The following is a 13,010-nucleotide window of genomic DNA, read 5'->3' on the forward strand; positions in this document are numbered from 1 at the left end:
TTGACACAGGCTGAAGGTGGCCTGCACAGCTGCTTCACAGTACAGCACAGATTTTATTGTACTGACTTAAAGCCTGTGCAGTTTGCTTACTAGATTCACCTGTTAGACCTGGGAGAGGGGTCCCAAAAATCTGTCCATACCTGGAAGAAAATTTAGGGTGAAGCATAAGTCAATCAACTAGAAAATACATACTATATGCTTCCTAAGTGCCATCCACTGCTCTAGGCACTATGGATGCAGTAGTGAAGAGGACAAAGTTTTCTGCAGTCAAAAAACTTAAATTAATGTTTGTGGTGGGGTGGGGCACAGGCAATAACTACGTAAATATTTTTAAAAGATAATTTTAGATTGTGATGATGTTTGATTTATCTGATTGTGATAAAAGAGAGTGAAACAGATTATTATCACCAGATTTATTTATTTATTTTTTTGCTGAGGAAGATTCGCCCTGAGCTAACATCTGGGCCAATCTTCCTCTCTTTTGTATGTGGGACACTGCCACAGCATGGCTGGTGAGTGGAGTAGGTCTGCACCTAGGATCCAAACCCACGAACCTGGGCCTCTGAAGCGGAGCGCACAGAACTTTAACCACTTGGCCATGGGGCCAGGCCCCACCTGATTTTTAAAATCGTGTGCCCTTCTAGGTACAATTATGTTTTATGTATGTTTTATTCCTGTACATATGTTTTATTCTTTTGTTAGTTTATGTCTGCATCGTTAATATTATCTTCCATATGAATTTCTTAGTAGGAATCTTTTATTTTTTTTATTTATTTTTTGTGAGGAAGATTGGCCCTAAGCTAACATCTGTGCCTGTCTTCCTCTACTTTATATGGGATGCTGCCACAGCATGGCTTGACAAGCGGTGCGTCGGTGCGTGCCCGGGATCCAAACCTGTGAACCCCAGGCCGCCGCAGCAGAGTGTGTGCACACACCGGGCCGGCCCCAGTAGGAATCTTTTAAAGACGCTTGACCATTTTGTGAAATTTGGCTTAGTTAGCACTCTATTTTATAATCCTCATAATCCTGGTTCTAGTTTAGAGTTAGCCAAAGAGGACAGTGCCCACATAAGTGACAACCCATTGTTGCAATGTGTAGAAAGCGACTGACTGAATGAGGGCACGTGTCAATCCCTCCTAGTTGTGGAATTCCTACTTTTTCCACAGGAAATCAGCATGTGACATATGACCACTTGACAAATGCATCAAGTGAAGCTGCCAGTATCAATTGCTGGGTTCAGATTTACAGTAAATTTTCAGTTCTTTTTTATTTTTTTAGACCAAAAAATGTTTAAATACTCTCACTTCATCCACCCCATAAGGTGCACACACCCCACTTTGGAAAGCACTACACTTGAGAGGGTATGGGGAGAGAACGGCTATTTCACTAAGGGTGATAAGGGAGGGAGACACTGTGAAATGACATTTAAGCTGACACTCAAATGATGAGGCAGGAACAGCTATGCAAAGAAGAGGGCCGGCCCCGTGGCTTAGTGGTTAAGTGCGCGCGCTCTGCTACTGGCGGCCCGGGTTCGGAACCCCGGGCGCACACCAACGCACCGCTTCTCCGGCCATGCTGAGGCCGCATCCCACATACAGCAACTAGAAGGATGTGCAACTATGATGTGCAACTATCTACCGGGGCTTTGGGGAGAAAAAGGGGAAAAAAAAAGGAGGAGGATTGGCAATAGATGTTAGCTCAGAGCCGGTCTTCCTCAGCAAAAAGAGGAGGATTAGCATGGATGTCAGCTCAGGGCTGATCTTCCTCACAAAAAAAAAAAAAAAGAAGAAGCGAAGTCAGCCCAGGTGTATCAGATAGGGAAGTAGAGCCACTCTGAGTATTACAGGAATAAAGGATTTACTATAGGAATCAGATCTTACACAGATGAGGGAGGATCTCAGGAAGTAAAAGTCTAGGGGGATAGTCAAGGTATTGGAGAAAGATTCACTGACCATCCTTCAGAAGCACTGGTACAGTTGGACAAGTCAGAGTTTGTGAGAAAATCCAAGAAGCCAAGCCTGTCCAACTGCCAAACTGGGACTGCTAGGGGCCTATGGGAAGCTGTTTCTGTGTAGCTACTGCCTCTGTGGGTCGACTTCCAAGTATCTGGCGGAGGGCCTGGGATCATTGGTGGTCACAAAGCCAGCACTCATGAGGGTGAGGTGGATACGGAAGAGAGCAAGGGCAAGCTGGGATCCGCTGGATACCACTGTATCTGTTGGTATATCTAACCAAGAGTAATGGCCATTCCTTCACTTCTGCCTTCCAACTCTCACACAAGTGCCTCTTTGGCTAACTGTAACGTAGAACCACACAGGGAAGAGGATTCTGGGAAATGGAGCTCCCAGTTTAACCAAGTTGATATAGCACAACCCAGCACAACAGGGAACAGGATATGCAAGGGCCCGGAGAAGGAAATGAACTCGGTATGCTTGAGAGACAGAAAGAAGGTGAGGCTGAGGCTCAAGATGTGAGGGGGAAGGTGGAGGGAACATGGCCATAGAAGCTGGCAGAGCCTAACTCATGTAGGGCTTGGTAGGTCTTGGTATGTTTGACTTAATTCTAAATTACAGGATTTTAAGCAAGGTGGTGGTATTCTGTGAGTTATGCTTTGAAAAGATCATTCTGGCTGTTGTGAATGGAAGGGAAGCAAGAGAAAAGGTGAGAAAGAGGCAGCAGGGAAAACTGGAGGCTATTGAGGTAGCCTAGGAAAGAGACAGTGATGGCCAGGACTATGAGTATAAAAATGCAGATACAGAGAACTGATCAGACAGGCTTTTGGTCTTATTTCTCCAGCGTATTTTTTCAGTCCTGGAAACATCTCTCCGGGTATGAGATGTGGAACACTCTCTATTGTGAAGAAGGCACAGCAGAGGTAAGTGGTCAGGGAAGGTTGGGACTGACACTGAGTACTCTCTATACACCAAGATCTATGCTAGGCCTGTTCCTCACATCAATCCTGAATGAAGAAACTGGTGCACAGGGAGGTTAAATAGTATACTTGAACCAAGGTCACACAGCTAATAAGTGGTGGGCTTCTGATCTTAACCCACATGCCTCAGAATCCAGAATCTTTGCTCTTTCCACAGCATCCTGCTGTCTCTCAGGTTAAGGCCCTTGTGGGTAGTCATGTCCATCAGCAGCAGCTGCTTCCTGCCCAAACATCACACCTGTCTGGCCTCTCAAGTGTACCTCAAATGTACAAGACTGATATTCTCCGTCCACTCTCTACCTTCTTAGAGACTCCACACTGCATAATACTTCCAGCCCAAGTTTCCTGGACTTTAAATAACTTATCCTATGGCTAGGTCTCCACTATAACTACTTAAGGCTTTATCATATTTAAACATATATACTTTTAGGATATGGAAAAGAGTTAGGACATTTTGGTTTCCTCAGTGTACATCTCATTGGAATAGCATTACCCTTCAGGATTAGAAAATAAATTGCATTCCATATAACTCTTATAAATTAATGTTGTTATAAGGTATTGTTGTCATATTTTCCATAGAAGTTTTTTCTGTCCCCAAAGAGCCCTTTAAAGGGCTTCTATGTATTTATCTCAATTACACCTTACCTGAGATGAAAGCAAATGAATAAGGACATGTAAGAATTACTGTTAAACATGCAATAGTCGAGATGCATGTTCAAGACATTAAAAAAAAATCAGGATTTGTTTTCTGATCAATGGTCCATTTATTGATACTATTGTTTTTTTAACAAAAAAAAATATTTCAAAGTACAAGGTATATATGCCAATACTGCTTTGAACTTAACAATTATTTGCTTAAAGAGTATACATGTATATATAAATGATGAATGATTATCATGTATATATATGTCATAGCTACTTAGTCAAAACATGTGGTCTTCGGTTATTAGTTATACACTGTCCACTCTACCTGTGAGATGCGTGGTAACTGCATCACAGACTCTCAAATTATGAAACATTTAGGTTTTTTAGGAGAGTTACACAGAAGGAGCTGAAGAGTTTCATGATAAGATGCTGTTTGGTGGGATCACCACTGGGGAGCACTGAACATCATCTGCAGTGTAAGGAGTCACAAAATTTGGGAAAGTAGGTATAAGTTTAAATTCTGGCCAAAGACATCCTCTCCTACACAGTTCACTGAACTTCTTTCAGAGGTTTCCAAGCCCTACAGAGGCTAAGTGGGCACCAACCAGGCCTCCACTTCCAGGATGTGCGGCTCCTCTAGCTCTTAGCATCTTAACACCCACTTTCTTCATGAGAGCTGATGTGGTAATCGATAATCACAATACTTTACAGACTCTGAAACAAGTTAAACTGACAAGGAAATTCATATTTACCTACAACGAGTTTTCAAAAGGATCTTGGTGGCTTTCTTGTGAGATCATAGTAAACTAGGGCTTGTCAGGAATGGTACTGAAGGAATTTTTGCGGGAAAAGGTTGGACACTGGTTGATCTCTAAAGCCCCTTTCCATTGTAAGATTCTATGATTCTAGGAATCCTGTATATTTTATGAAAACAGTTCAGGATATCCACAAATGTTTTAAATATTTCTTGGAGAGGTCAAGTTAACATCCTGTCGTAATAAGACAAGGATGTTGCATCACCCCCATTCCCTGCAGTGACAATGGCCTGAAGATAATGAGCCAAAGAGGTTACCACGGGTTAGACAACATGAAGTTACCAGTATATAGCCAGTTCCTGCTCTAAGGAGATAGTCTGGTTGCCCTCCTACCTGTAACAAGCGCAATTAAGAAATTATTCAAAACCTAGTTCCACAGTATATTAGGCACAGTGGCAGAGTCAGGAAAATAAACTGTGGCTCCTACCCTCAAGGAGCTGACAATCTATTTGGAGAAACAGAATAAACACACAAAAAATAATTAGAAAACAATTAAGTGCTCACCTGTGTGGTACTGAACACAAGTGAAATAGGAGTTTTAAGATAATCCAAGTGTCCAAAAGGTTTTATTTAAGAGGCAGGATTAAACTGAGCCTTGAAGACTGGATCAAGTGAGGATGAGTGAAGAGAAGAAGGTATTCCTGTGGGGTGTTGGGGAAAAGAGTGAGAAAGGAGTAGACTCAGGGGAATGAGAGCACGATCATGGTAGTAGAGGAGACAGACATTGAACTGTGGTAGGATGGTGAGGAACTGGCTTGACTGAAGCAGAGGGGAACAATAAGAAATAAAGTGGTTAGCCTGGGTGGGCAAGATGGAGTTGCATGGCCTCAAAAACCAGACAGAAGGTTCTGAAAGCCAAGTGCGAGTGTTCTCCAGGGGTGGTCCCCAGAGACAACCAGCATAGATCTCCCAGATACATTGTATGTGGACCCTATTCAAATACAGATGCTGACGGCCACGGCAGCTTGGCGAGGTCCAGCTCGATTCCAAACTGCTTGGCTTACCAGCATTCTGACAGGCTGGGACTTGCTGACATGTACCTCAGAATACTCCCTGGAGGCTGCAGTTTGTGGCCTGGGAAGCCTAGGGCTGCTTTCCCAGGCAGCTGTTGTGTGTGGGACGTGGTTTTGTGGGCATTTGCCTAGATGTGGATGTTACTAAGAGCATGGTCTTAAGCATGATGAAATTCAGTTGGTTGGAGGTGGAAGAACAAAGACAAACCATAGCCTCTAACGATTCTTAATATTTGCAACTTTCTAGCTTTAATTATAATTTCATAATAATGCTTTAAATTTTCTAGTCAAATCCACAAGCTTATGTATTAAGATGCCATCTCTTTTTGAAAGTATTTCAGTATAATTAAAAAGAACCTTTTTAACACAAAATACTTGTTGGTAAAGTGGTCACTTATTTGGTCTTCTTTTGATGAGGACGTTGAGATTTTTTAACTTTTAGAACTTTCCTGCTTTTCTGATGTTTTTTCCCTTTCTTTTGCTTTTTCTTTTGGCTGACCTGTGAGGAGAGGGAAAAAAAGGGTAATGTTTCCTTATCTTACCATTTTTCCTTCCTTATATTACATTTGGACTCTCCAAACTGTGGTGTCAACACCAGTTTAAAGTTGCTTCACTCTCAAAGGGGCTCCTTTTGATTCTCTCAATTTCATTCACTTTGAGGAGGAGGCAACAGCCTTCTAATGGGTCTTCTTTTGTCCATTCTCCTGACTTATTACAACCCTCACTCCAACCTTGTTTATGACCCATCTGTCCCAATTACAACCTTCTAAGGTCAATGCTGTTATCATCCACTTTTTACATATGAGGAGACTGAGGCTTGGAGAGGGTGACTTGCCCAAAGTCGCACAGCTAATATGCAGCAGAACACTAGTCTGTCAGACTCCAGAAGCCAAGTTCCCAACTACATATTTTGTGGCCCTCTTCAAACTTAACTCCGTAGCACGTCATACAGGATTCTTCCCACTTTGTCCTGGTCTACTTTTCTACTTCAATCCCTTCACTCCTTCCACACAAACTCCAGCCACATTACTTGAGGCTCCCTAACACAACAAGCTCTCTCATAAATGTACTCTTTTTTTTCATGCTATCCTTACTCCCCTAGTGAACTACTTCTTCTTCAAGACCCAAATCAAATGTCACTTGATATGAACAGTCTTCCTTAACACTTTCTCCCTGCCCCTCCCTCCAGCAAAGTTAATTACTCCTTCTTCTACGATCTTCAAGATTCTCGCACATATCTTTATTTTATATTGTATTGTACCATACAATTGTACCATTGTACATAATTGTACCATACCATAATTGTGTACATAATTGTACACAATTGTACCTCACATTGTACCATAATTAATTATTAGCATATTTGCTACAGCAGGAAGGGACAATATCTTATTACCTTTCTATCCTTGCTTTCTAACATTCAATTCAATACATATTTATTGCATTAAATAAGAAAGACAAGCTCCATACCCTCATGGAACACATTCTAGTAGGGGAGAGGGACAAGTGATACTATATACAGGAATACAATTTTACCTAAAGGTGATGACATCATTCTAGGAACAAAATAGGAGCACAATAATATGAATGAAAAATGTGTCCTTAAAAGAACTACAAAGAGTCTTTGTCTTCCAAAGTTAATTTCTAAAAGACAGAAAATTTTCATCTTCCTTTTCACCAACCTGTTTCTCCCACTCTTTAATCAATTCTTTCACATCTGCTGAATCTGGGTTTAGACATGTTTGATCCCCATTCTTCATTGTAGCACTGCCAAGGAAATAGCAACAAGAAATTTTTTTGACTTTTAATAATTTAAATGCTACATCTTACCCCCAGAATTCAATTCTCCAATTAGAATATATCTGTGTCATCATTATAAGCACCTGAGACTTCCAGTCTTTTTCCTGCCTTTTCATTTTCTGAGTGAGAGGACTTACATGAATTTCTAGGATAGCACATAACCCTACATTTAAAAATCCAAAAGGTATATGCAATGGGAGAAACTAAAGATAATATTTGCTCTATTGTACTGAAAATAGCTATTTATGTTTAAGTGAAGAAGCAAAATAGAAAAGTTGTCAATTTATATACTTTTTTTACATAAACAATGAAAATCAGCATGAATGTTGCTAAATTTTCTAATGAAACTACTTAAAACATAATAAAATGTTTTCCTAAGACAAGATTAATAGACTGGTTGAATTTTTTAAATTACTTACAGTTGACTTCCAGGAATAATTTAAAGATTTTTTTGTTTAATTTCTCTGTATAATCTGAGAAAAAAGGTAATCATTCTATACATCATCCTTGATTTAGGTTTCAAAAGACTTCAAATATGCATATCCTGGGCCGGCCCTGTGGCTTAGCGGTTAAATGTGCATGCTCCGCTACTGGCGGCCCGGGGTTCGGATCCCGGGCACGCACCGACGCACTGCTTGTCCGGCCATGCTGAGGCCGTGTCCCACATACAGCAACTAGAAGGATGTGCAGCTATGACATACAACTATCTACTGGGGCTTTAGGGAAAAAAAGGAGGAAGATTGGCAATAGATGTTAGCTCAGGGCCAGTCTTCCTCAGCAAAAAGAGGAGGATTAGCATAGATGTTAGCTCAGGGCTGATCTTCCTCACAAAAAAAAAACCAAAAATATGCATATCCTTTAACCTAGCAATTCTAATATTAAGAAAGGTATTATTAATAGAAAAGAATTAAAGACACAATATTGCCATAATAGCAGTTTGATTTCAGTAGCAAAAATTGGAAATAACCTACATTAAGGTATTGTTTATTAGATTATGGTACTTCCATATGATGAAATACAATTTGGCTATTTAAAAATGACATTATTAGAAAACTATGATATTATTACAGAAGATTTACTGACATGAGGAAATGATCATGATATAGTGTTAATGAAAAAGCAGATTATAAAACAGTATGTAGTGTAAGATTTTATCTTTGTGTATATATGTTGTGTATATAAATATACATATGTATATCTTGTGTCTATATATGTACACACAAAGCAAATGAGAAAGATTTGGAAGACTATATACCAAGGGATTAACAGTATTTGTCACTGGATGGTAGGATTATAAATGATTTTTATTTTCTTCTTTTGGATTATCTGCATTAAACATTTTCTACAGTAAACATGTATTACTTTGGTAACATATCATCCTTGCTTCCTAATCTCTAACAGAAATTCCTTGTTTTTTAGAAGAAAAGGAAAAAAAGAAAGAAGTATCAGATTTATGGAGGGGCAGCCATCTGAATTTTAAGTGTCTGTATGGGCAAGTATACTGAGGGTAATATTCACACTAAATTTAACGTTCCTGCCAACATGGTGCATGTGAGTTGGATAAGTTTTTACTTACATGATTTCAGTTTTCTCACAAGAAGGGCTCGGAGCAAATTGTTTAAGGTCCTTTAAGAATTTTGGGTGGATCATCCCTTGGCTGGTGTTGATGCAGGAACAGCGTCCCTTCCTCATTATTGGAGCTCCTAAGGGAAAGAAAAAAGATAGAACACATTGATTTAGGGTAATGTCTCAATTTAGGTGATCCATCAAAATGATACACGACTTAGACTATCATTTACTGAGTGTCTGTTAATCATTACCACAAACTTTTGAAGTTGGTATTATCTCCATTTTACAGATAAAGAAGCTAAGGTTCAGAGAAGTTAAGTAAATAACAAAGTCATTCAGCTTTTAGGGGGCAGGTGCAGGGTTTCAGATCAGGTCTCTTTGAGTCCAAAGGTATTGCTCTTAACTATCATACCTTACAACCTTAGGAAAAGAGATTTTCATGATATTTAATAAATGCCTATCTCAGGTCAGACACACAGATACCTAATTCACATGTGCTATGTGGACCACAGTTTCTTAAGCAACTCCTAAAGCCATTTATTATCTGACCTTAGTGGAACGGAGTTGGGGTTGGTTTGGACAGAAAACTCTACTTATAATAACCAATTACCACCACCCTCCTCATCCTCCCCACTGCCTTGCTTTTCAATAGTGCTTTAAACTTTTGAAAACTCTTTAAAATATACTATCTTATTCTTTAATTCTTTTATTTATTCAACATGTATTTACTCGGTGCTTACTATATGCCATGCATTGTGTGGTAGGTAGAAAAAAGTATAACTATAAAAATCTCTATTTTACAGCTGAGGAAACTGAAGTCTAGAAAAGTTCACTAATTTTCCCAGGGTAACACAGGTAGTCAGTAAACAGATTAGGGACAATCTCTCTGATTATTGGATCCTTAATTGGTTAACCACAGATGTACTTATCAAGAAACAATATCAGGGTGACAAAAATAGTTTATGAGACAGAGTTTTTCATCTCATTATCACCCAGTTCAACGAACATTTATTGAACACTTACTACATGCCAGGAATTCACAGACCTAGACCAAGAAGACTTGTGTTTTTCTTGGCAGGTCAAAGGTTTGAACTTTGGATAATCGACCACATCACCGAGAAGCTTTTATGAGTGACTCACATGACCTTCCAATGCATGCAAAGCAATCATCTTTATTGAGCAAATCAAGAGGCTTATATAGTGATTCATATCTCTGACTTAATTAATCTAATATAACTCAGAGGCCCTTACCTTGAACTCCAATCAGAGTCAGGAAGATGATACCCAAAAGGAAAGGAACACCACTTTTCTTCATAGTGGTAGAATGGAGTTCCTCTGAGTCACTCCTGTATTGGATTCCGAGCCTGAGAAATATTTTAGACAACACGATCTTGGGAATCATATTTATTTAGGAAATCCATTTCCCTCCTAAACTCTGATTGGCTGGGTGCTTTTAGCCGATCTAGCTAAACTGACCACAAACTTAATTGTGCTGGGGGAAACCCTACTCTCAGATCCAAGGGAATTTCTGCATGCTTTATTTCCATTTCACATAAATGGGCAGTTTATAGTAAAGGATGTGAAACCAGCATCACCAGCAGCCTATAACACACTCACAGTTGCTCACCTAGGTGAAGAATAGGTCCAGATAAGTAATATACTTTTCAAATTTCCTTACTATTTATAGAATATCCTCTTGTATAATATATGGCTATGTTTATCTTCTCTTATATTGCCTACCAAATTATCTTTTATTTATTTATTTATTTATTTATTTATTTTCCCCCAAAGCCCCAGTAGATAGTTGTATGTCATAGCTGCACGTCCTTCTAGTTGCTGTATGTGGGACACAGCCTCAGCATGGCCGGAGAAGCAGTGCATCAGTGCGCAGCCGGGATCCGAACCTAGGCTGCCAGCAGCAGAGCCTGCGCACTTAACCGCTAAGCCATGGGGCCGGCCCAATACCCAATGATCTTAAACAATCAAAATAAATTAAAAAGCATCTTCATTTCCTCATGGACCAAGTAATTTTCTACTGTAGTAAGCTCATTTTGTTTTTTATGCCATTGCTGCTACCTTTTATTATTTTTTTAAATGATTAGATTAGTTAGAATAAGGCTGGCCCGAGGCTTATCGGTTAAGTGCGCGTGCTCCGCTGCTGGCGGCCCGGTTCGGACCGGCGTGCACCAAAGCACCGCTTCTCCGGCCACGCTGGGGCCGCCTCCCACAAACAGCAACTAGAAGGATGTGCAGCTATGACATACAACTATCTACTGGGGCTTTGGGGGAAAAAATAAATAAAAATTAATAGATTAGTTAGAATAAGAGATCAATTGAAAATAGACAAATGGGACTATATCACACTTAAAAGCTTCTATGCATCAAAGAAAACAATCAACAGAGTGAAAAAGCAACCTATGGAACAGGAAAAAATAACGGCAAATCATTTATCTGACAAGGAGTTAATATCCAGAATATATAAGTAACTTCTACAACACAACAAAGAAACCCAAATAACCTAATTGAAAAATGAGAAAGACTTGACAGACATTTCTCTAAAGAAGATATACAAATGGCGAATAAGCATATGAAAAGATGCTCAACATCACTAATCATTAGAGAAATGCAAATCAAAACTACAATGAGATATCACCTCATACCCATCAGAATGCCACTATCAAAAAACAGAAAATAATGTGTTGGCAAGGCTGTAGAGAAGTTGGAAACTTTGTACACTGTTGGTGGGAATGTCAAATGGTGCAGCCATTATGGAAAACAGCATGGAAGTTCTTCAAAAAATTAAAAATAGAATTTCCATATGATCTAGCAATGCCCTCAAAAATTCAAAGCAGGATCTTGAAGAGATATTCGCACACTCATGTTCATCGTGGCATTATTCATGATAGCTAAGAAGTGAAGCAACCCAAATGTCCCTTGACAGATGAATGGATAAAGAAAATGTGCTATATACACACAACGGAATATTATGCAGCCTTTAAAAAGAAGGAAATCTTGTCGCATGCTACAACATGGATGAACCTTGAGGATATTATGCTAAGAGAAATAAGCCAGTCGCAAAAGAATAAATACTCATTGTGTCTAAAGTCAAATCTTAGAAACAGAAAGTAGAAAGGTGGTTGCCAAGAGCTGGGAGAAAGGGTGAGGCAAAATAAGTCTTTAATGGGTATACAGTTTCAGTGTCGCAAGATGAAAAAGTTCTAGAGATCTGTTGTACAACAATGTGAATATACTTAACACTACTGAAGTGTACACTTAGAAATGGTTAAGATGGTAAATTTGATGTTATGTGTTTTTTATCACAATAATAAAATAAATAGAGTCAGGGATCAGTTGCATGTGACAGAGACCTAAATTAATAGTGGTTAACTGAGGCAGAAGTGTATTTCTCCCTGACAGAAGCAGGTGGACTAGGGCTTTTATGGTGGTTCTGCCCCATGAAGTCTCCCAGGCTCCTTCTATCTTGTTGTTTTACAGCCATCTCTAGGTTGCTGCCCTCATTCATATGGCCCAAGGGGGCTTGCCACCATGTCCACTTTCCAAGCACAGGATGGTGGAAAGGCAGAAAAACAGCATGTCCCTCATTTTTAGACCCATCCTGAAAGTTGTACCCATCCCTTTCTATCACCTCCCATAGGCCAGAACTTATTCACACGGCCACACCCAGCTGGAAGGGAAGTTAAAAAACGTGATCTTGGGGTCAGCCTGGGGGCACAGTGGTTCAGTTTGCGTGCTCTACTTCAGCAGTCCAGGGTTTGCGTGTTCAGATCCCACGTGCGGACCTCCGAACCACTCATCAAGCCATGCTGTGGCGGTGTCCCATATACAAAGTAGAGGAAGATAGGCACAGATGTTAGCTCAGGGTTAATCTTCCTCAGCAAAAAGAGGAAGATTGGCAATGGATGTTAGCTCAGGGCCAATCTTCCTCACACACACACAAAAAATGTGATCTTTATTCTGGTCGATGCACTAAAATCTGGAGGTTCCATTACTATAGAACAATGTTTCTCAACCTTTTTTTTCATTATTGCCTCTCCTGGGAGAAATTAAATTTCATTTAGATTTCATTTAAATCTAATGAAAATCTAAATCTAGGTTAAATCTAGATCTAGGTTAAATCTAGATCTAGATTAAATCTAGATTAAATCTAGATTTAAATGAAATCTAAATGAAATTTAATTTCTGCCTAAAGAGAAAAATTAAGTATTAAGAAATAAG

At 39.6% G+C, this 13,010-nt stretch overlaps 1 protein-coding gene across 1 annotated transcript; it reads right to left on the reverse strand.

The window, feature by feature from the left end:
* Positions 1 to 5,778: 5,778 nt before the first annotated feature.
* Positions 5,779 to 10,125, reverse strand: CXCL9 (C-X-C motif chemokine ligand 9). The gene is made up of 4 exons (XM_058546445.1): positions 10,026 to 10,125; positions 8,782 to 8,908; positions 7,088 to 7,172; positions 5,779 to 5,904 (listed from the first exon to the last, which is right to left on the reverse strand). The coding sequence occupies exons 1-4, from the start codon at positions 10,087 to 10,089 to the stop codon at positions 5,800 to 5,802; spliced, it is 381 nt and encodes a 126-aa protein (XP_058402428.1). The 5' UTR covers positions 10,090 to 10,125; the 3' UTR covers positions 5,779 to 5,799.
* Positions 10,126 to 13,010: the final 2,885 nt, after the last annotated feature.

This window comes from Diceros bicornis, chromosome 8 (assembly GCF_020826845.1).
Source record: "Diceros bicornis minor isolate mBicDic1 chromosome 8, mDicBic1.mat.cur, whole genome shotgun sequence".
Lineage (NCBI taxonomy): Eukaryota > Metazoa > Chordata > Mammalia > Perissodactyla > Rhinocerotidae > Diceros > Diceros bicornis.

Excerpts from the sequence above, each read along its gene's own strand:
- CXCL9 (XM_058546445.1), bottom strand. The coding sequence starts at position 10,089 with ATGAAGAAAAGTGGTGTTCCTTTCCTTTTGGGTATCATCTTCCTGACT. Across the intron at positions 8,909-10,025 it reads GACTCTGATTGGAGTTCAAG|GAGCTCCAATAATGAGGAAG; the intron begins GTAAGGGCCTCT and ends TCTTTCCCTTAG. Across the intron at positions 7,173-8,781 it reads TGTGAGAAAACTGAAATCAT|TGCTACAATGAAGAATGGGG; the intron begins GTAAGTAAAAAC and ends TTTCCTTGGCAG.